At 43.1% G+C, this 24,624-nt stretch overlaps 1 protein-coding gene and 1 pseudogene across 2 annotated transcripts in view; one reads left to right on the top strand and one right to left on the bottom strand.

Annotated features, from left to right (window-relative positions):
* The window catches only part of LOC126470613 (diacylglycerol kinase 1-like), a 366,452-nt gene that overhangs the window by 323,114 nt on the left and 18,714 nt on the right, over positions 1-24,624 (top strand). For both annotated transcript variants that reach the window (XM_050098567.1, XM_050098566.1), the window contains one exon: positions 4,461-4,642. In XM_050098567.1, the coding sequence (XP_049954524.1) occupies positions 4,461-4,642 (182 nt within the window). The remainder of the gene's footprint in view (positions 1-4,460; positions 4,643-24,624) is intronic.
* On the bottom strand, positions 616-733 carry LOC126472112 (5S ribosomal RNA; annotated as a pseudogene).

Genomic DNA, 24,624 nt, shown 5'->3' with positions numbered 1-24,624 from the left:
GCCCAAAGGTTGCTAGTCGAGCAGCATACACGGTTTTATTTACAATTTTCATTTCATTAATATAAAATTTCACACAGTTAAATTAAAATAACAGCAAATAAAATCACTTTCTAAATAATTTTGAACATTGTAATACATTGACACTGTTCAGTATCGATATATTGACGGTACATCTTCTACTTGATACGCACCTTCATTATATTCTTTAGGAAGGGAGTCTATAAACACTTTTCCTTTGTAGCACCTGTAAGTTGTTGCTGTCGCCACGTTTCGGCTGTAACTGTACTTTTTCTTTTTGTGGTGAATTTGTTCTTGAGTTCGATAGTTTAATATTGCATAATTCCTCTGAAGAATCTTGCGAAATTTTTCCTAATGGTTCTGTATTTTGTTAAAAACAAAAACTAAACTCCCTTCGAACAGGCCTTGAAAGACCCTAATGGCACTGACCGACCGCCGTGACATCCTCAGTCTATAGGCGTCACTGGATGCGGAAATGGAGGGGCGTGTGGTCAGCACACCGCTCTCCCGGCCGTTGTCAGTTTTCGTGACCGGAGTCGCTACTGCTCAGTCAAGAAGCTCGTCAATTTGCCTCACAAGGGCTGAGTGCACCCCGCTTGCCAACAGCGCTGGACAGATCGTGTGGTCACCCATCCAAGTGCTAGCCCAGCCCGACAGCGCTTAACTTCGGTGATCTGACGAAAACCGGTGTTACCACTGCGGCAAAGCCGTTAGCTATGTTCCGAAGTTATGTAGTACCAAAAATCCTTCAAGTTTGTATCGTTTCACCTCGATATCACGCAGTACGTACAGTTGTTGAGTAACCAGTAGTACGTGTTCTTTTTCATTTTCACGTGCAGTGTCTTGTAGGGAACCAGTACGTCTTCGTGGTTATAGTGCTAGACGGTCTCCTCATTATAACAGCCAGGTTTTCCTTCGTTCATTTCTATACCATCGGTACTACACAACTTAACAATCTGTGCTGTATTGTGTCTTGAATCTTGCATAGCAGACACATGAGTGAAAAACTAAGCCCTACTTCGAAGAATTTATTATTTTTGGTTATCATTCTGTATAGCACAAAAGAATTAAAACCATTAGGTGCCAATGGGCATTCATTTAAAACAATGGGGAAAGTTTAAAATTCGTACCAGACCGGAATTCGAACCCAGGTTTTCTGCTTACTAGGCAGATTCACCGACCAATACGCCATCTGGACACAGTGGTCATGGCTACTGCACTGACTGCCCCAGCATGCCTCCCGTCAGACCCAAAGTCTCAATCTATCCACACACTACTGATATAGTGCCCCTTGCCCAGTATCCTCATTACTCGCGACATTTCGCCGAGTCCCTCAAGAGTTCGACCTTGGTGAATTTACACTGAAGAGATCAAAGGCCGTTCTCGCGATAATTATATGTGTGGTGTCAGACATGTCCGAAAGAACAGGCAGCACATACATTTCTATACAGCACTCTGTACTACATCGAGCGACCATTCCAACTGATTAAAATATTCTGTTTGTTAAGAGAGATTTTCTTTCAGTTCCTGTTTTTGTGTGAATTTTGAATTTTGCACGGGATCGGTAGTAGAATTTCACTATACAATTTGATAACTGTTACGTTCCGGATTATGGTGGTATGGAAATAGCTGTGTTCTGTAAAGAAGGTTCAGAAGTGTTACAGGTGACAGTCGATAGCTCGTACATTATCTGGTGCTTCTTTGGCGTACAGTGCTGTTTGTTTGATTAAATAGAGTCTACGGGTTTCTGTAGCGCTATTCCGTTAATACAACAAATTTTTCATGAAATGTACAATGGTGGTGCCCTAATATCCACTAATCCTAAATTTCAATTTCCATATGCCATTCGTAGGACTTTTTGTGTCATTTTCATTATTTCGGGTTTTTGTGCAAACAAAGCGTCAGCCAATAGAAGCAGTCACTTTTACAAGGATAATGGTCGTGTCATGGTATTACTGTTGATGAACAAATAAAAAGCGTAACTCATATTTAGAGACATATACAGAACTAGAGGTCTCGTTTGACAAAGATGGACATGTAGACGACAGTGGCCTTACAATAGGAACAAGCAAGGAATTTGCATGAAGTAATTTATGGAAATAACGAAAAACCTAAACTAGAATGTCTGGATTGAGCGTGGACACTCTATCCCCACAAATACAGAGCCAGTCTGTTTGAAACAGCGCAATCTCATTCGGTTTATCGCTAGTGTACAATACTGTTTCACAAAGATGTTATTTAATAACGAAAAAAATAGTGCTTCACTGGTCTTTCACTTCCCAGTCCCTGTCACCGCACACACTACACAAACTACTTACACATGAGAATGTTTGGTTCACATTTTGTACACCGCAACTTTCTGTTTTCTTGCCTGAAACTCTGAGTCAGCGTGATGAGTGAGATAGTGAGATACGGATAAATTTAACATGTTAGCCTCATCCACTGCAGAGCTTTGGAATAATATTTCAAGGGGAAGAGAAGCACTGTAGCGAGAAAGAGAGGTGTGAAACGACAGAGATATTTTATTCTAATGCCATTTACCTGTGTTTCATTTTTTAACAAGCCTCTAGTCTGTCTTATCTACGTAATCCTTCACCGTGTCGAATATATTGCTTAACAGGTACGTTTAACTGCCATTTTAAATAACTTCATTTTAGTAACCTAAAATTTTAGTGTTATTCAGTGCAGCGCTTTAAAGTTTTCAGAAAAGAAATATAAAAAAATATAGTGCGAAGGGAAGTGTCAAACGATAGAAATGTCTTATTACTATTATTGTTATTTTTATTTTTGTTATAATTTATTTACATTACATTTTTACCAAACCCCTATTCTACGCTATCTAAGTTATCCTTCACTGTTTACACTCTTTGATTAGCAGGTACTTTTTAATTTTCTTTTTCACTAAGTTTCTTTGAGTAAACTGAGATGCTGGTGTTATCCATTGCAGGAGATTTTCAATAAAAGAGAAATGAACCTTTCAGTGTGAAACTGTGATGTAAAATGCTATATATTTTGTTATTGTTATTTACGTCTGTTACCTTTTTTTCCAAACCCCTAGTCTGTGGCATCTAAGTAACATTTCACTGTGTGGAATGTATTGCTAAGCTTATAATTTTGTACTGTCTTTTCAGATAAATTCGTTTTAGAAATGTCTTTAACGTACCTGATATTGTTATTGGCGCGGGGAATATGTGGGGTATCTCAACACTACGAAAACCGATGTGATTTTAATGGCCGATAGACTTATCTCCTCTAGTTTCTGAGAACGGTATATCCTGACCGGAGGCCCTCCAGGTGAACGGCTTTAGAGTGAGATACCTGGCAGGTAGCAGGGGTAAAATACAGGGATCGAAAGGTTATTTACAATTTGTTCAGAAACCAGACGGCATTTATAACAGTCGTTGGGCACGAAATGGAAACTATGATTGAGAAGGGGGTGAGGCAGGGTTGTCGCCTATCTTGGATGTTATTCAATTTGCACATAGGTCTAACAGTAAAGAAAACCAAAGAAAAATTTGGGAAAGAAATTAAAGTTCAGGGGGAAGAATAAGAAAAATATTGAGGTTTGCCAGTAAAATTGTAATTCTATCAGAGACGGCTAAGGACTTGGAGGTGCAGTCGAACGAATGGACAGTATCTTGAAAAGAAGATATGAGATGAACGTCAACAAAAGCAAAACAAGGAAAGTAGACTTTAGTTGAATTAAATCAGGAGATGAAGAGGGAATTAGATTAGGAAACGAGACACTAAGGCTAGTAGATGTGTTTTGTTGTTTAGGCAGTAGAATAACTGACGAGGGTCAAAGCAGAGAGTATATAAAATGTAGACTGACAGTTTCAAGAAAAGTGTTTGTCAAGAAGAGAAATTTGTTAACATTGAATATCGATTTAAGTGTTAGGAAGTCTTTTCTGAATGTATTTGTCTAGAATGTATCTTTGTATGAAAGTGAGACGTGGGCGATAAATAGTTCGACAAGAAGAGAATAGAAGGTTTTTTCAAAGGGGGTGTTACAGAAGAACACTGAAGATTAGATGAGGAGAGCATGTAACCAATGAGAAGGTACTGTACAGAATAGGGGAGAAGAGAAATTCGTGGCATAACTTGACTAAAAGAAGAGACCGGTTCTTAGGACTCATTCTGAGATATCATGGGATCACCAATTTAGTATCGGATATCAGAGGGGAGTGGTCAGGGAGGGGGGGGAGGTGGGGAAGGGAGAAGTGTAGAGGGAGACTAAGAGATGAACCCAGTAGGCTGGTTCAAAAGGAAATAAAAAGGTTGGCACAGAATACAGTACCGTGTAGAGCTGCATCAATTCAATCTTCGGACTGAAGGCCACAACAACAACAGCAACAAATAGTAGCATCTTTCCGTTCTCCGATCCCCAACCCCCAGGACAGACGTAGTGCATCTCTGCATAATGTGCGCGCTGTGTGTTGCAGACATCGGCGACCGGATGATTGAGGTGATCGGGCTGGAGAACTGCCTCCACATGGGACAGGTGCGCACGGGGTTGCGAGCGTCTGGTCGCAGGCTGGCGCAGTGCTCATCCGTCATCATCCGCACTCGCAAGCGCTTCCCCATGCAAGTAGATGGAGAACCGTGGATGCAGCCGCCCTGCACGGTACGTATAACAAAAACGAACACTTCCTACACAGAGTAGCAGGCCACACCAACTAGTGGGTGATTATAATGTAAGTGCAACTACTCGGAGAGTTCCAGTGTGGGTTGTAAGTATCGTGTGGCAGCGATACATGGCAGATATTTCAATGCGTTTATGTAGAACCTACTTACGCTGCAAATAAATTAATTCCAATTGTGGCCGTCTGATGCAAATCTGCGCTGTGAATGCAAGAAAGACATATGGCATTGAGTCCATAAGTAGGAACGGTATGTGGGCAGAAAAGGTCAAACAAGTAAGAAATGCATAGTATGATTGTCCGGCCATCCTGATTTAGGTTTTCCGTGATTTCCCTAAATCGCATCAGGCAAATGCCGGATGGTTCCTTTCAAAGGGCACGGCCGACTTTCTTCCCCGTCCTTCCCTAATACAATGAGACCAATGACCTCGCTGTTTGGTCTCTTCCCCCCAAACAACCCAACCCAACCCTAGTGTGATTTTATTATTAACGGCCACTTACGCAATTTGTTCAGTATGAGCACCGGATATGTCGACGAGATGCTGTACAGCGCAGGATTTGCACATGTGTTCAAAACTGAAACTAATTTTTTCCCAGCGTAATTCGAATGCACGTTAACGCATTAGCGTAACTGCCAAGTTTCGATGCCATGTGGTAATTCCAGCGAGCACTGGACCTCAGTGAGTAGGTGCACTTTAATTTTCAACGAAACGAAAAACATAAATCTGCAATTGGCTCGAAAGTAACTAAGAAGAGTCGACCAAGTTCCCAGGTAGATGCCGTGTTTCTTGACTTCCGCAAGGCCTTCGATACAGTTCCTCACAGTCGTTTAATGAACAAAGTAAGAGTATATGGACTATCAGACCAATTGTGTGATTGGATTGAAGAGTTCCTAGATAACAGAACGCAGCATGTCGTTCTCAATGGAGAGAAGTCTTCCGAAGTAAGAGTGATTTCAGGCGTGCCGCAGGGGAGTGTCGTAGGACCGTTGCTATCCACAATATACATAAATGACCTTGTGGATGACATCGGAGGTTCACTGAGGCTTTTTGCGGATGATGCTGTGGTATATCGAGAGGTTGTAACAATGGAAAATTGTACTGAAATGCAGGAGGATCTGCAGCGAATTGACGCATGGTGCAGGGAATGGCAATTGAATCTCAATGTAGACTAGTGTCATGTGCTGCGAATACACAGAAAGAAAGATCCCTTATCATTTAGCTACAATATAGCAGGTCAGCAACTGGAAGCAGTTAATTCCATAAATTATCTGGGAGTACGCATTAGGAGTGATTTAAAATGGAATGATCATATAAAGCTGATCGTCAATAAAGCAGATGCCAGACTGAGATTCATTGGAAGAATCCTAAGGAAATGCAATCCGAAAACAAAGGAAGTAGGTTACAGTACGCTTGTTCGCCCACTGCTTGAATACTGCTCAGCAGTGTGGGATCCGTACCAGATAGGGTTGATAGAAGAGATAGAGAAAATCCAACGGAGAGCAGCGCGCTTCGTTACAGGATCATTTAGTAATCGCGAAAGCGTTACGGAGATGATAGATAAACTCCAGTGGAAGACTGCAGGAGAGACGCTCAGTAGCTGCGTACGGGCTTTTGTTGAAGTTTCGAGAACATACCTTCACCGAGGAGTTTAGCAGTATATTGCTCCCTCCTACGTATATTTCGCGAAGAGACCAAGAGAATAAAATCAGAGAGATTAGAGCCCACACAGAGGCATATCGACAGTCCTTCTTTCCGCGAACAATACGAGACTGGAATAGAAGGCAGAACCGATAGAGGTATTCAAGGCACCCTCCGCCACACACCGTCGGGTGGCTTGCGGAGTATGGATGTAGATGTAGATGTAGAAACACCTAGATCCATATCTATAATCTGCAAATTACTGTGAACTGCATGTCAGAGGGTACGTCCAGTTGTGTCAGTTATTAGGATTTCTTCCCATTCCATTCACGTATGTAGCTCACGATGAAAGATTGTTTGAATTCCTCTCTGCGTGCTGTAATTATTCTGATCATATCCTCACGATCTCATTGAGAACGATAAGTAGAGTGTTGTAGTATACTACCAGAGTCATCAGTTAAAGCCGATTCTTAAAACTTTGTTAGCAGATTTTCTCGGAAAGTTTACGTCTATCTTCAAGACACTGCCAGTTCAGTTTCTTCAGTATCTCTGTGGCACTTACCCACAGGTCAAACAAACTTTTAACCATTCGTGCTGCCCTTCTCTGTATACGTTCAATATCCCCTGTTAGTCCTATTTGGTACGGGTCCACACACTTGAGCCATATTTTAGAACTGGTCTCACGAGTAATTTGTAAGCAATCTCCTTTGTAAACTAACTGCACTTCCTCCGTATTCTACCAATAAACCGAAGTCTCCCACATGCTTTACCCGCGACTAAGCCTATGTGATCATTCCATTTCATATGCCTACGAAGTGTTATATCCAGGTTTTTGTACGAGTTGGCCGATTCCAAGAGTGACTCACTGATAGTAGAGTCATCCGATACAACGTTTTATCGTTTTGCGAAGTGCACAATTTTACGATTTTAAAGCGAGTTGCCAACCTTTTAAAAAAATGGTTCAAATGGCTCTGAGCACTATGGGACTCAACTGCTGTGGTCATCAGTCCCCTAGAACTTAGAACTACTTAAACCTAACTAACCTAAGGACATCACACACATCCATGCCCGAGGCAGGATTCGAACCTGCGACCGCAGCAGTCGCACGGTTCCGGACTGCGCGCCTAGAACCGCGAGACCACCGCGGCCGGCGGTGCAGCTTTTTCAGATACTACTTCATTATGGATAACTGCATCACCCGCAAAAAGCCTGAGGTTACTATTAATATTGTCCGCAAGGTCATTAATATCAACGTGAACAGCAAAGCTCCCAACACACATCCCTGGGGCAGACCCGAAATTACTTCTACATCTGACAATGACTCTCCAACCAAGATAACATGCCTCGTCCTTCCTACCAAAAAGCTCACAGTCCAGTCATAAATTTCACTAATACCCCATACGATTGTGCTTCTGACAATAAGCGTAGATGGGGTACTGAGTCAAATGATTTTCGGAAATCAAGAAATACTCCATCTACCTGACTACCTTGATCCATAGCTTTCATTATGTCATGTGAGAAAAGTGCCAGTTGGGTTTCACATGATCGATGTTTTCGGATTCTATGCTGGTTAACACGTCAAAACTGAAGCAGCCGAATCCGGCCAATGATAGTGGTTAATTAGAAGAAACCACTGAATGCTTTCACCATTCTCGACTACTCACAAGAAGGTTGGATCAGATGTAGCGTGTGCCTCAAGTGGATTCACAATTCGTGTCCAGGGGTTGACAGTGAGGACGAGGTTATCCTGTATGTGCACTCTACGTGAAGCATAAACATTTAATCTTTGTTTACCATTTACAACTAATTTTTGTATGTGAAAAGTATACAAGATATTAAGATTTTTTATTTATGACTAATCTTTGCATGTGGAAATAAATGACAAGGCGGAAAAAAATTTTGTCATCGCAGGCCGTCAGCCAGCCACTTAGCTGCTTTATTTCTTAACTCCATGCTTGTTACCATTAAACTGCCTGTGTGTTGCAACTTCGAGCTCATGAAGGCTTTAACCACCAATATGTCGTTATGTGACGTTTAAATACGAGTATAACAAATAGTACCAAGAACGACGTGTTTCGATAAAAATTCAGTGTGCCGTGGCATTGCAATGGCATACCTCCACAATACGCAAGCTACGATACGAAAAATATCAACTTCAGAATCCGATACGGCGTCTCCTACGTACCCCACATCGAACGTTGACTTCCGCCGCCATGCGGCCCGTTGTATTGTCATCTTGGCAATTCCTCAGGTGGCCGACCGTAAAGTTGAGTACTAACCACCGCCTTGTGACAGAGTTGTTATACCTATAATAGCTATATAAGATTTTGATAAATTCAGCAGAAACTGTCCTGAAATCAACCAGTGTTAAAATGTTTGCTCCATGCCTGTCCATGGCATGTTTCATGTCTGGACTCTCTTTGAGTAATGCAATTGCACTATCATGCGTTTTAGAAGGCCTGATTGGAATTTATTGTGGATGTAATAAATTTTAAGGAAATACGTCAGCTTTTCAGGAACAATGTACTCAAAGTAAAGGTAATACGCTGATCGACTATTAATCACCTAGTGGTTTTGGGTCACCATTCCCGAATATTCCTGAAATACACTCCAAGACAAACAAAATGGCGCTCTGCGAAGGAATTATCCGAATAGAACGAAAATAGGTAGATGTGATGTACATGTACAGACAGATAAACGAATTGGATGATATATTCAAGAGAAACATCTTCATAGATCGAGCAAGTCAAAAAGTCGTTGGTCGGCTTCTGGCCGTTATGCAAGCAGTTATTGGGCTTGGCATGTGTCTGGAGGCGCCCTGGACAGCGCTGGAATACCAACATGACTGTCGCTCGCCGTACGGTCCGACAACCAGGAATGGTGGTATGGGGTGCATTTCTATTTATAACAGGGCCTTTTTGCGTAGGAGAGTCAACGAAAAACCTAAATTTGAATTACTGGACAGGGATTTGAACCACCGTTCACACGAATACGAGTCCAGTGACTCACCACTTCGATTTCACTATTATCTTAATTTTCTTAACTGAACTCGCTACATAAATTTAAACTATGGTACTCCTATTAAACTGCAGTTTAACGTATCAGTCCAATTTTCTCGAAAGATCCGCTAGTCCAGCCAACGAAGGAAGAATTACAGGAAAAAAAAATCGTGCAGACGCGAATATTTGTACAGTGGTAGGGCGAGCGTAATAAATAATATACTGAATCATACTAAATCTCCTGAGCGGTGCGATATGAGCCTGCGGAGGGGGAGGAAAGGGGGAGAAGCATCTAGCGGAAATGTTTCCCGTTACAAAATTAAACTACATTGAATTTCTTACAAAAATGGTCCCACTCATATTTGACTAGGACACTGTCCAGTTACATCAATGTGAATAACTATCGAAAGACTAAATAACAACGTTTTGCAGCACGAGACGTGTAGGAAGACAGTAAAGAGAGTCAATGAGGATCTGGAAGGTACCGACAGGGATGTCTAGCCATGCACTAGGTTCCTCGCTTGAGGAGCCATGGCACGAGCAGGCCGATCGAGGCAGCCCCACGGATTCTCGATTGGGTTTAAATCCGGCGAGTTTGGTGGCCTGGAGAGTACGATAAAGTCATGCTTGTGTTCTTAGAACCATTCACCTACGCTGCGGGCTGTGTGACAGGTTGCATTGTCCCGTTGGTAGACACCACCGTGCGGAGGAAAAACCAACTCTATGTAGGGGTGGGCATGGTCCCCAAGAAAAGATGCGTATTGATGTTGACCCAGTGTGTGTTCCAGAAGAACGAGACCACCCAAGGGGTGCCAAGAAAACATATACCGGACCATAACGCTTCCTCCTGGTTGCACGGTGTCAGCTTCCAGACGTCTCACGCCGTACATGGCAACGGTCATCTGTCCGATGGAGCATAAAACGTGATTCATCTGAAAAGGCCACCCCCCGCCCTCTCAGTGGACGTCCAGTTACGCTACTGGCATGCAAATTCACTGAACAGTCATTGAGGAGACACTGTTGGTAGCCCCTTCGTTCGTCAGAGTGGTCAACTGCTCGAAGGTTCCATGTCTGTTCGCCTTTACACATTTCCGCAGTCGTCATTCAACCCTGCCATCTATGGCCTGTGGTGCACCACAGTTGTCTTCGCACCAGTTTTGGGAAGCGCCATTTTGACATGCGAAACGTGAACAATTCACAAACGTAGTCGTTTCAGAAATCCTTCCACCCTTGCCGATAGCCAATGATCATGTTCTTTCGGACGCCAGATAAATCGCTCAATTTCCACATTACGACAACGGCTGCACTTTTTTCCGCGTACCCCCCAACACGGTTTATGACCGAGCGAGGTGGCGCAGTGGTTAGCACACTGGACTCGCCTTCGGGAGGACGACGGTTCAATCCCGTCTCCGGCCATCCTGATTTAGGTTTTCCGTGATTTCCCTAAATCGTTTCAGGCAAATGCCGGGATGGTTCCTTTGAAAGGGCACGGCCGATTTGCTTCCCAATCCTTCCCTAATCCGAGCTTGCGCTCCGTCTCTAATGACCTCGTTGTCGACGGGACGTTAAAAACTAACCACCACCACCCAACACGGTTTATGTACCCTCCACTGCTAGTGCTGCCACCTGCCGTCTCTGTGTGGCTGTTGCACGTTGATGTCGAACATAGGCGGTGGTCTCACATACTATGTGATCAAAAGTAACCGGTCACTTGACTGAAAATTACTTAAAAGTGTGTGGCGCCCTCCATCGGTAATGCCGGAATTCAGTATGATGTTGGCCCACCCTTAGGCTTGATTACAGCTTCCACTCTTGCAGGCACACTTTCAGTCAGATGCTGGAAGTTTTCTTGGGGAATGGCAGCCCATTCTTCACGGAGTGGTGCACTGAGGAGAGGTATCGTTGTCAGTCGGTGAAACCTGGCACGAAGTCGGCGTTCCAAATCGTCCCAAAGGTGTTCTATAGGATTCACGTCAGGATTCTGTACAGGCCAGTTCGTTGCAGGCATGTTATTGTCGTGTAACCACTCCGCCACAGGCCGTTCATTATGAACAGGTGCTCGATCGTGTTGAAAGATGCAATCGCCATCCCCAAATTGCTCTTCAACAGTGGGAAGCAAGAAGGTGCTTAAAACATCAATTTAGGCCTGTGCTATGATAGTGCCGCAAGGGGTGCATGCCCCCTCCATGAAAAACACGACCACACCACACCACCACTACCTCCGAATTTTGCTGTTGGCGCTACACACGAAGGCCGACGACGTTCACTGGGCATTCGCCATACCCACACCCTGCCATCGGATCGCCACATTGTGTACCGTGATTCGTCACTCCACACAACGTTTTTACACTCTTTAATCGTCCAATGTTTACGCTCCTTACACCAAACGAGGCGTCGTTTGGCATTTACCGGCGAGATGTGTGGCTTATGAGCAGCCGCTCGACCATGAAATCCAGGTTTTCTCACCTCCCGCGTAACTGTCATAGTACTTCCAGGGGATCCTGATGCAGTTTGGAATTCCTGTGTGATTATCTGGATAGATGTCTGCCTATTACACATTTCGACCCTCTTCAACTGTCAGCAGTCTCTGTCAGTCAACAGAGTAAGTCGGTCTGTACGCTTTTGTGCAGTACATGTCCCTTCACGTTCCCACTTCACTATCACATCGTAAACAGTGGACCTAGGGATGTTTAGGAGTGTGAAAATCTCGCGTACAGACGTATAACACAAATGACACCCAATCACCTGATCACGTTCGAAGTCCGTGAGTTCCGGGAGCGCCCATTCTGCTCTGTCATGATACTTAATGACTACTGAGGTCGCTGGTATGGAGTACCTGGCAGTAGGTGGCAGCAAAATGCACCTAATATAAAAAACGTATGTTTTTGGGGGTGTCCGAATACTTTTGCTCACATAGTGTACCTGCGGGTGTTTTTCACAAAGTATGTTAACACTACGTGGAATACAGATATGAATTACTAATAGTACTAATGTAAGAAACTCGTATGGCTAGAATCTACGGAAATCTCTGCACATTGTTCTAAAATTCTAGAGGGAAGCTGATTCTTAGTCATTCTGTATGGCAGTTGTAGCGTTCTTCTACGAAAGGCGACTTTTCCCACGAAGAGTGCTGCTCGCTTTTCAGTTTACCGACAGACTATATGTCCCCGGCATTTCCTGTCCATTTCTTTATGTAGGTAGACGAAACAACTTCAATGAGCTCGTTTTTATGCAGCTGAGCTATTGTCAGTTACCAAGTGAGTATTTATTTGCAGTTTTTAAATGAGCTAAATTGTAAAAAAGTTCAACAGCTTCAAGTTGTCGTCTGCCATCCACACTGAAAAGCCTGGCGCAAGTGTAATATGCTGTCAATCTGTATTCAGCAGTTTTGATTTCCTTGTCTACACTAACAGTGGCTGGAACAGTTTTCGCAACTTGAGGGAATCAAATGCATCACGCCAGCCTTAGCTGTCCTAAAATATGGAGAGACGTAAATTGGCTCCCTCTGGAACAGAAGTAAGTCACTTAGGTGTTACGGAATGGCTCTGAGCACTATGGGACTTAACATCTGTGGTCATCAGTCCCCTAGAACTTATAACTACTTAAACCTAACTAACCTAAGGACATCACACACATCCATGCTCGAGGCAGGATTCGAACCTGCGACTGTAGCAGTCGTGCGGTTCCGGACTGAGCGCCTAGAACCGCTCGGCCACCGCGGCCGGCAGGTGTTACGGAACTTGAGATATTTCACTGTAAGTGAAACAATCCATCACATCAGATTAATGTTATAGGCTTGAACATATTCAGTCCTATTCCACAGATATACAGGGTGTTACAAAAAGGTACGACCAAACTTTCAGGAAACATTCCTCACACACAAATAACGAAAAGATGTTATGTGGACATGTGTCCGGAAACGCTTAATTTTCATGTTAGAGCTCATTTTAGTTTCGTCAGTATGTACTGTACTTCATCGATTCACCGCCAGTTGGCCCAGTTGAAGGAAGGTAATGTTGACTTCGGTGCTTGTGTTGACATGCGACTCATTGCTCTACAGTACTAGCATCAAGCACATCAGTACGTAGCATCAACAGGTTAGTGTTCATCACGAACGTGGTTTTGCAGTCAGTGCAATGTTTACAAATGCGGAGTTGGCAGATGCCCATTTGATGTATGGATTAGCGGGGCAATAGCAGTGGCGCGGTACGTTTGTATCGAGACAGATTTCCAGAACGAAGGTGTCCCGACAGGAAGACGTTCGAAGGGATTGATCGGCGTCTTAGGGAGCACGGAACATTCCAGTCTGACTCGCGACTGGGGAAGACCTAGAACGACGGGGACACCTGCAATGGACGAGGCAATTCTTCATGCATTTGACGATAACCCTAATGTCAGCGTCAGAGAAGTTGCTGCTGTACAAGGTAACGTTGACCACGTCACTGTATGGAGAGTGCTACGGGAGAACCAGTTCTTTCCGTGCCATGTACAGCGTGTGCAGGCACTGTCAGCAGCTGATTGGCCTCCACGGTTACACTTCTGCGAATGATTCATCCAACAATGTGTCAATCCTCATTTCAGTGCAAATGTTCTCTTTACGGATGAGGCTTCATTCCAACGTGATCAAATTATAAATTCTCACAATCAACATGTGTGGGCTGACGAGAATCCGCACGCAATCACGTCATTAACACAGATTTTCTGTGTACGTTTGGGCAGTCATTGTTGGTGATGTCTTGATGTTCTTCCACCTACGCTCAATGGAGCACGTTATCATGATTTCATGCGGGATGCTCTACCTGTGCTGCTAGAACATGTGCCTTTACAAGTACGACACAACATGTGGTTCATGCACGATGGAGCTCCTGCACATTTCAGTCGAAGTGTTCGTATGCTTCTCAACAACAGATATTGTGGACGGCTGTGATACAATACGCCATTCTCCAGGGCTGCATCAGCGCATCAGGGATTCCATGCGACGGAGGGTGGATGCATGTATCCTCGCTAACGGAGGACATTTTGAACATTTCCTGTAACAAAGTGTTTGAAGTCACGCTGGTACGTTCTGTTGCTGTGTGTTTCCATTCCATGATTAATGTGATTTGAGCTCTAACATGGAAAGTAAGCGTTTCCGGACACATATCCACATAACATATTTTCTTTCTTTGTGTGTGAGGAATGTTTCCTGAAAGTTTGGCCGTACCTTTTTGTAACACCCTGTATTTAAAACCACCTTGCAAGATATGCTTTGCATATGTGGTAAGAGGCTCCACTCAGTGCAGCCCACTTTACAATTCCTGAATGGAAGGCGTTTATGCAGCCTACCAGTACCACAATTAAACGTGAGGGAAATGCAGTAACTTTCTGCTCATTGACTGATTCACCACCAAGTCACTGTGACATTGTGTATTGTGTGTATTGAACAGGGGACCTAGAAACGACGGAGAGGCTTCGTCCCGCCGTGGCCCTTAGTAGTTCACAACCCTACAACAGGCTACAGCACTCCACCAGCCCCACCGCCGCGCCACACCGAACCCAGGGTTATTGCGCGGTTCGGCCCCCAGTGGGCCCCCCCGGGAACGTCTCATACCAGACGAGTGCAACCCCAAATGTTTGCGTGGTAGAGTAAAGCCGTCGGCACACGGACCGTGCATCCGAACGTTGAGCGTTGAGTGTGCCGAGTTTCTGACGTCATAGCGTGGAATAGTACGTTCAGGAGCCTTTCCGAACGTGCAGAGCAATATCTGGAATGTCAGATATTCTGAGCGTGCGTCTGAGCGTTGACCAATGAGATGGCACAATGCCACTACGTCACACACACGCCGTCCCCCTTCAGTACAGAGTTGTGAGGCGCCATATTGGCATTCATTTCAAGCCTATATGTATATATGCCGTTTCTGAGCACCAGCAAATTGAGAATCACTGGAAAACCCGTTGTTAGTTGTGTGATTCGATCCAAAAAAATAATGAGAAACATCATATTCATGGAAAAAGAACTATTGTAACTTGCGTATTATGAGAGTAGGCTATTTGAAGGCAGCGACACACTGAAGATCCACCCAAAACGCATTGTTCTTGGTACCATTTGTTATTATTAAATTTCAGTTAGTAAAATAGCTATGTATGATTAACGTCTTTAGTAAAGGTAATATGATATGGACCCCAAACGTATTGTTGGTTTAGCGTAATGAGTAGCGTCTCTGCTTGAAAATCAGTTTTTGTTGGGGTGGTGGATCACGTCGTAACACTCCCAAATTTTTTTTCCTAACATTCGCGTTTTTATTAGGTTATGATACTTTATTATTAGTTTAATATAAGTATATGCTATAATATTTAATGTTATGTAAATATAAGTTCATCACTTTTTGAGGTGTGTCTTTGTTCGATTGGCTTACTCTATAGGACAGCTTGCGCTACTTGTATAAAGATATTTTGCTCCTTTTTCTTTTACGCTTCGTAATTCATATGTTGCAAAGATTCTGCTACTGGGTAGGAACAGTGATCAAGTAAGACTGACCTTGGGGTTTTACTAAAATGTGGGAATGATGAAATAATGTTTATCTTATGCGGAGAAGTATTCCAAATTTGTACCGCACTGTTTGTAATGGAACTTTTGTAAGCCTGTGTTCTTATTGATTGGACATGGTACTTTACTTTACTTGGACGATGGAGGAAATGTGTGTTTTAATAGAGCTAACGTGGGAATTTACCCGCGCCCGTTGAATAAACGGTGTGATTTACGAACTAGAAACATCCCTCAACTGCCTCTGGAGTGCGTTGCGATCTCTTATACCACGTTGGGGCCCACGTACCGTATGCGCAAGTCGCATCGTTCCTGAGCGTTCAGCAGCACGTTGAACTTGGCACGCTCAACGTTAACGTTCGACAGCACGGTCCGTGTGCCGACGGCTTAAGTATGGTGTACGCGAACGTGGAGGCAGTGTTTGCGCAGCAGTCGCCGACATAGCGGGAACTCTGGCAGAATAAGGGGAACCAGCCCACATCTGCCGAGGCAGATGGAAAACTGCCTTAAAAACCATCCACAGGCTGGTCGGGACACCAGACCTCGACACTAAACCGGCGGGCGGATTCGGGCTGGGGACCTGCACGCCTTCCCTCTCGGGAGGCAGAGCGTTAGGCTAGCTGGACGGGCTCACTATGACACAGCTTTACAAATCGCTCTCAACGACAGACTGCAGCCAGATGCCATATTTACCAACAGTACATAGGTCACTGACAAGATCACACGTACAAATGAAACACTTCTCAGCCATTGTTTGTAGGAAGTTATATTACACAAAAGCTTACTTAGCAACTGCAGATTAGTATTCAATGAACTGAAAATAACTCCTCTATACAATAACGGGCTCAGTGATGTTATTTTGTATACTTGCATAAAATAAATGGAGAGGAAATGCGCGAGAGATGTAGTCTATCGGTAAACTGAAAAGCGAGCAGCACTCGTGGTGGAGGAAATCAAGTTCCTAGAAGAACGCTACAACTGCCAAACAGGATGACTGCTAAGAATCAATTTCCCCTGTAGCAGTGTAGGACAGTGTGCAGAGATTTACGTAGAATCTGTCCACAAGCTTTTCCTGCGTCTGCAACTCACCTCTGTATCGGTTATAGTCTTAACGCACCTTGTGGAAATTTAACACCCCCTCCCCCACCCTCCCACGAGTGTCAGCACACGACGCAGCCAGTGATTCATGAGACGAGTCGCGGGAAGGGTTGCTATAGCTTTGTAAACCACTCAGTCGTAAATTTTTGCGACGTAGTGCGGCAAATAAAATGAGGAATTGCCGGTTCGTTCTTTATTTTGCAGGCCTACAAAGAAGGGAAGTGCATGATCACGATATGGCGATCTACCTTCCCTCTCGTCTCTAACTTCCTTCCCCCCCTCCCCCCCTTCCAATGTGTTACACTCCCAGACCATAATTTATCCATTAATACAGTTCTACTGCACTTAGATGTGGTACACACATTTAATATTTGTTCTCATCCCACGTTAATTTAGCAATTAACATATATTTTACAGCGTTAAAACACTATCTTTTTAATAATCCGCTATTTTTCCATCCTCTGCTGTGTGTAAACTCACAAACTGAAAACTAATGTTACCTGTTTTGCAGGAAATTTAATATAATTTAATTTTATACTGGGAAACATTTTTTCTAGATGGTGCAGTTTTCGAGACATGCAAGAAAATCATAAAAAAGTTATCTTTTACACGCTTTCTCTACCCTTACGCTCACACCCCACAGGTCAGTGTCACTAATGAACAATGAATTTTCTATTCCGTGAAAATAACGTGAGTGTTATGTAATAGGGTGCGCTGATTCCGATTTTGCATTCAGGAATGTGGTAGTTTTGCAATCAGGAATGTTGTAGGACGTCTGGATTTAAAGGCTCAAATGGCTCTGAGCACTATGGGACTTAACTTCTAAGGCCATCAGTCCCCTAGAACTTAGAACTACTTGAACCTAACTAACCTAAGGACATCACACACATCCATGCCCGAGGCAGGATTCGAACCTGCGACCACAGCAGTCGCGCGGTTACAGACTGTAACGCCTTTAACCGCTTGGCCACTCCGGCCGGCTGGATTTAAAGTTACAGCTGAAAGTCGTATGATATTAAAAGCTTGTACACGGGTTAAAAGGTAGCTACATCAATGAGCCGTGTTTGATATGCAATATGTGGGTGTGTGTGTATTCTCAAGGTTACTCTGTCTTATGCGTCTGTGGAACCAAGTGTGCAGAAGTAAAAAGAAACAGGCAGACTTGGACAAGTTCTAACTAGTCGGCGAAAAGTTCTAACTAGCCTGCGAGCTACAGCATGCAGACAGGTTTCTGCAATTTCTTCTGTTCGTCCATCAGTCTGATTCGAAGATGACTAAAAAATAGTTCGTGCTAGTGTGGTTCTGTGTTTTATTAATCAACAGTCGCAGTAACATGCATTTAAGTGATTTCGTGTAAGACGATTCGATAATTCGGTATATGGTGATTCGGTACGCGAAAGACGAATAGATGAAGTTCTGTGAATTGTCTCTGCCTTTGTTACATTTGTGACGAGTATACGACGTCCGACTAGCTCAAGAACATAACCAGAAAGCTACGTGTAGCTTGAAAAGTATTACTTCAGGTGTGAAATCTGAGATCAAACAAAATCTGGCGCTCCTGATCTCTGTTGCACCGTCTGTTACACAGGCCTAACCCAGTGGTTAAATGGTAAACGAAATCGAATGCCTTTTGCTGTTCCCATGATTTGGCAGCAGCAGAGAGATCACCACTCCAAATGCTATTTCTGCTTGACCAACATATCCGGCTATGGCCAGAAGAACAGGTAAAAAATTGTGTATGCAGATTGTCAGTCTGCTCTAAAGCCTGTGGCCAGTGGTACAGATTAGCCAGTACCAATACCTCCTTCATCCGATGCAATGAACAACGAACAAAGTGATACTGAAGGTAATGACAGTGATGCTATAGAATACACGAATTATCCCGACAATAATATTAATATGCCATATTTGATCAGCCTAGCCGAACTGGAGGATCTGGTTCGCGATTTTTCCCTGTCGAAAGCAAAGTCTGAACTGTTGGGTTCCAGACTGAAGGAGTGGAACTTACTCAAGAGAGTTGCTACAGCTATGCAATCGACGTGACAGGACTCGTAAGGGAGCTAGGTAACAAATACGTAGCAGAAGAGTGGATACTTTTCGTTGACTCTAGCTTACGCAGTCTCAAAACTACACTACTACACAATGGCAACCAGAAACCATCAGTTCCTATTACTCATGCCTTTGGAATGAAGGAAACCTACGAGACAATGAACACTTTCTTTACGCTGATTAAACACTCAGAGCATAACAGGAATATTCGCGTCGATGTAAAGGCTGTAGCCCTTCTGTTAAGAATGCAAGCTGGGTATACAAAGCATACGTGCTTTCTTTGCCCATGGAATAGTCGCGATGACAAGAATCGATACATAGTGAAAAATTGGCCACCGAGAAATTTACCTGTAGTCGGGCAGCACAACGTTCAACATGTACCTCTTGTGGATCGTAATAAGATTTACCGATCTCCAATCCATATCAAACTAGGTCTTATGAAACAGTTTGTTGCAGCGATGAATAAAACAAATCGTGATTTACAGTACCTAAAAGGCAAGTTTGGAAAGATGAAAACTGACGCAAAATTGAAAACAGGAGTCTTCGTTGGACCAGAAATACAAAAGTTGATTCGACATCCTCAATTCAACAGGAGCTCATGGAACGAGAACTAGCAGTTTGGGACGCATTTGTGCTTGTCGTGCTCAACTTTCTTGGGAGCCACAGAGCAGACAACTCTGCACCAATTGTGCACAACTTGCTAACAGCTTTCCATCACTTCGGTTGCTTTATGTCACTAAACATGCGTTTCTTGCATTCGCATCTCACCTTCTTTCCGTCGTATATGGGAGCGGTGAGTGACGAGCACGGTGAAAGATTCCCCTAGGGGATGTCCACCATGGAAGCAAGATATCAAGGCCGCTTCACTCTGAACACGATGGGGGATTACTGTTGGTTTTTGCACAGAGCAACATAAGATGTTCACAGGCGGAAAGCAAGAATCTCTACACAGTTTTAAACCAAGCCATTGTCAATCTTAGTGCAACTAAGGATCTCTTACTCACTTCAGAGTTAAATAAGCATTTATAATTCACTTCTTAATTGTAATATTCAGTACTTTCATCCCAAAGTACGCATATTAATTTCCCTAAAATTTCTCACATTCGCAAATTAGCGTAATTAATAGCATTATCCTTCATAACTTTTACCCGTGTATAACTTTTTTTTTTCCTGACGTGCAGGAGTAAAACCGACTGCGGTTCTGTATTTAGCGCATGTGAATTAGTATAAGGAACGTATTTTCAATCCAGTAGCAGCGAAAAAAATTTCTTTTTGTTGCGTTGTGCATTTTGTAGTATGCTGTTCATAGCCCCTCTTACCTTTCACTGTCCCCCATAGACATCTTTTAGTCTTTGCTGACTGGGCTTCATCTCGAAGCATCTTTTTACTTGAGGGAAACAAAGCTGTTTGAGGAGCTTACAGGGTGTGCAGCGAAGAAGTTCCTGTTTTCAAAATTAAGTATCTCGAAAACTTACCGTAAGACTGATACACGAGTGTAACAAAAGGTATGTTTATTGTGAAAGCTGTAAGAATTTCGTACAGAATTTACACAGAAACATCGAAAATGTTCAAAAATGTGTTAATGGACGGCGTTGTACGTTGTTCAGCTCGTAAAATATCAGCGATCATAATTAAACTCGCCCTCTGCAAGCAATCTTTCCAGTCACTTCACAATCTTTTCGAAATGTCCACCACTCACAGTACGGTGACGGCGCTAACGGACAATAAAATTTGCCACCGCATTCAATAGTGTATCAACGGAAATGGAGTCAGGTGCTACACAATTCGTCGATACAAGCTCGTCCAGCGTGGTGGGATGGTTCCGATAGACAATGTCTTTCAAAATGCCCAACAAAAAGTAGTCACAAGAAGTCAAATCGGGCGTATATGGGCCTATCCAACCCTGTGCCAGTAAATGTGCACTAAGCCAGGGCAATTATTTTATTCCCGAACTATTCATCAAGAAAGCGAAACGCCTGTTCGGTGTGATGTGGTCTGACCGCATCTTGCATAAAGCCCTCGGTGCCTCGTCCGTCATCCACCTCTAGCTGTATGGCGACAAATTGTTCAAAAATTGCAGTTTAACATTCACTAGTTATAGATTCTCATATGAAAAAGGGCAAATAATGACTCTTCTGCATACCGCAGCCCAAATAGTAACTTTGGAACTTTGGAGAGTATGGTGGCTTCGCTTCATATAATGGCGATTGTCGTAACCCCAGAATCGTCTGCTTTATTTATTCAAACTCCGTTAGAGTGAAAGGGTGTCTCATTCGTGAACCAGATTCAGGCAACTTCAAATCCTTCATTATCAATCATTACGAGGAGCTGATTAGCAAATTAAGCCCTCTGTCGCACAGCCAGCACAGGTATGGTGAAGTGGTTTTGGATTCTGAATGGAAACATATGTAGGCTGTGTCTCGGTGTTTTCTGGGTGCTGGAACGTTTCAAACCGGTCTCTGCTACAATTCCTCTGACGGATTTGCTTGGATTTTGATGAATAATTCCAAAACAAATGTAGCAACATTTTCAGGAATTTCTACAGTTTGCCTTTGGTCAATAGTCACCGCAAGATCATCAGTCACGCTACCTGACCGTTGGAATTTGGAGAAGAGATTATGAATAGTTTTCGCATCGGGTTCTTCTGGAACATTAAATCATGTCTGAAAGCTGTGCCTTGTTGTCGTAGGACTGTGTGGTAACATGTGGATTCCAGTACCAGAAAAACACGTTGTTTACTGGAATACAAGACCAACCTCTTCCTTCGATACACTAACCTCCTTTCAGGTTGAAGGGTGGAACTGATCGCTCTGAACTGCGGTTCAGTATTTGTAGGCACTAACATTGCGATTACAGCGCCATATTAGCAGCTTTTTGTACTATTTCGAAATGTTTGCATAACTTCTGTAAAAAAATTATTATAGCTTTCACAATAAACGTAATGTTTGTTGCACTCGTCTATCGATCTTGCTTTTCGAGATATTTAATTTTGAAGTCAGGCACTCCTCCCCGCGAACGCTCTTTATGAGCCACTCGTGTGTATGTCAGGATATTTTCTTGTAAAGCTGGACGCCTATCAGACGGCTGCACTTGGTGCGTGTCTACTTCACCCTTGCGGCAAGAAGTGCTGAGCAGTGCCGCGTGTTTTGACGCTAATTGTGCAGTACCAGACTATTCCGGCACTATATACTCTCCGTCAGCACCAAAGTATACATAGCGTTTGTGTTCCTCCACATTGGTTGTTACCTCACTGGAGTCTCCTTCGGAACGTAAATCACAGTCATGTACGAACGTTTGTGCAGCAGCCTTCCACCACACACATGACCTTACCAGCTACGCTGCCCTCCCCAGCATTGCTATCCTCGGCCGGAGAGGATGTAGCATCGTAATAGTCGAACAACAAAACGTGCTATTTCCTATATGCTGCTATGTTATTGGTAAAAACTATGGTCAACAGAAAAAAACTGTCGCAACATAGGATATTTTATCTGCGTGAAATATGCGTAAAGTAAATGAGTATTGTCGAGATTTCACTGCATAATCAAATGCTGTAGTCACAGCGATCAACACTTTCACTCAGTCGTCTGGTAATCTCTCAATTCGTTTCATATCGAAATTTGAGGAATATATTTCACAGCTGCAGGTATCATCTGCTTCATTGATGATAGGCTGATCAACGACGGCGATTTGGAAAGTGATGGGCATCACAAGAGGTCCTATAATACATTACTAAACGCATTCTCTGAGAAGTACCTAGAACAGATTATTCGGAAGCCCATTTATTGTGAAGTATACTGAATCTAGTATCAACAAACAGACTTGATATCCTTGAGAATGTCAAAAATGTTCAAATGTGTGTGAAATCTTATGGGACTTAACTGCTAAGGTAATCAGTCCCTTAGCTTACACACTACTTAACCTAAATTATCCTAAGGACAAACACACACACACCCATGCCCGAGGGAGGACTCGAACCTTCGCCGGGATCAGCCGCACAAGAAATGGTTCAAATGGCTCTGACCACTGGATTAACTTCTGAGGTCATCAGTCCCCTAGAACTTAGAACTACTTAAACCTAACTAAGGACATCACACGCATCCATGCCCGAGGCAGGATTCGAACCTGCGACCGTAGCGGTCGCGCGTTTCCAGACTGTAGCGCCTAGAACTGCTCGGCCAATCCGGCCGGCTCAGCCGCACAGTTGAGAATGTCCACACAGGAACTGGTATCAATGACCATGAGGCAATTGTAGTAACAATGATTACCAAAGTGCAAAGGGCAATTTAAACAAGTAAAAGGAGCTATATTTTCAGCAGTCTAGATGAAAAGACAGTAGTGTCGTATCTCAATAAGAAATGTGAAACATTTACCTCTTGAGAGGAGCATGAAGAAGAACTGTGGCACAGGCTTAGACAAATAGTCTACCATGATCTTGACAGATCTATACCTAGTAGAACATGATGGAAGGAACATGCCATAGTATACAGTCACTGTAAAGAAAATTCTAAAGAAAGAGGGACTGCTGCATAATAGGTTTTACGATGATAGAAATAGGGATGAATGCAACGCCTTGCGCTGCCTTCAACGACTACCGGAGCAGCATAATGTCGTATGATTTGTCACAAAACTCAAAGAAATTCTGGTCATATGTAAAGTCTGTTAGTGGTATCAAAGTTACTATCCAAACACTCACGTACGAGTGAGGGGTTAAAATTGGGGGTAGCGAAGCAAAAGCAGAAGCACTGAATTCGGTTTTCAAATACTCCTTTACAAATGAAAATCCAGGGGTATTGCCCCGTTTTAAATTCCGCCCCACTGCAAAGATGAGTGATGTAGATATTACTATCAATGGTTTAGAGAAACAGCTGAAATCGTTAAAACTGAACAAAGCTCCAGAATCACTGTCAGAGTCTATATTGAATTTCAGAATAATTATTCTCTCTTTCAACTATAATCTCCCATACATCGCTCGGACAAAACGCCGTGCGTCCTATTGTTGGAACAAAGCTCAAGTCACATCTGTCTTCAAGAAAGGTAATAGAAGTGATCTACAAAATCACCTTCCATTATCCTTGAAACACATCTGTTGTACAATCTTAGAAATTATTCTGAGCTCATATGTAATGAGGTATCTCGAACACACTCTTCATGCCAACCAGCATGGATTTCGAAAACATTGATCTTGTGGAATCCAACTCGCACTCTTCTCACGTGATATTCTGAAAGCTTTGCATCAAGGCATTCAGGTAGATGCGGTATTTCTCGATTTCCAAAAAGCACTGGACTCGCAAAGGAACATTATCAGATGTGAATAAAGATCTTAATGAAATTTGGCGGAAGTGTAGGGTGGACAAAGTAATGTCATGATTTCTTTTGTTTGTGCCCAATTTCATTTTAAGGTGTAAAACACACCCCAGAAGGTAATTTGGCATATTAGTTTCAGAGTGAATAACTTAGAAACGTTGACATATAAAAATATTTTTCATATAAACGTTGATATGTAGTTAACGTTCTTGAAAACTGTATAATGAACTTCTGTAATAATTTGAAATTTTCCAAAACACGCTATCATCAGTAATTAATTTTGAAAAATGGAAACATTTGTTAGAACATAAATTAAAGAAGCTTTCAAGCCACATGCATCCAGTTGTAATGAA

The sequence above is a fragment of the Schistocerca serialis genome, chromosome 3, assembly GCF_023864345.2.
Source record: "Schistocerca serialis cubense isolate TAMUIC-IGC-003099 chromosome 3, iqSchSeri2.2, whole genome shotgun sequence".
Classification (NCBI taxonomy): domain Eukaryota; kingdom Metazoa; phylum Arthropoda; class Insecta; order Orthoptera; family Acrididae; genus Schistocerca; species Schistocerca serialis.
The sequence above is the reverse complement of the archived record's forward strand: the minus strand, read 5'-3'. Positions and strand labels throughout refer to the sequence as shown.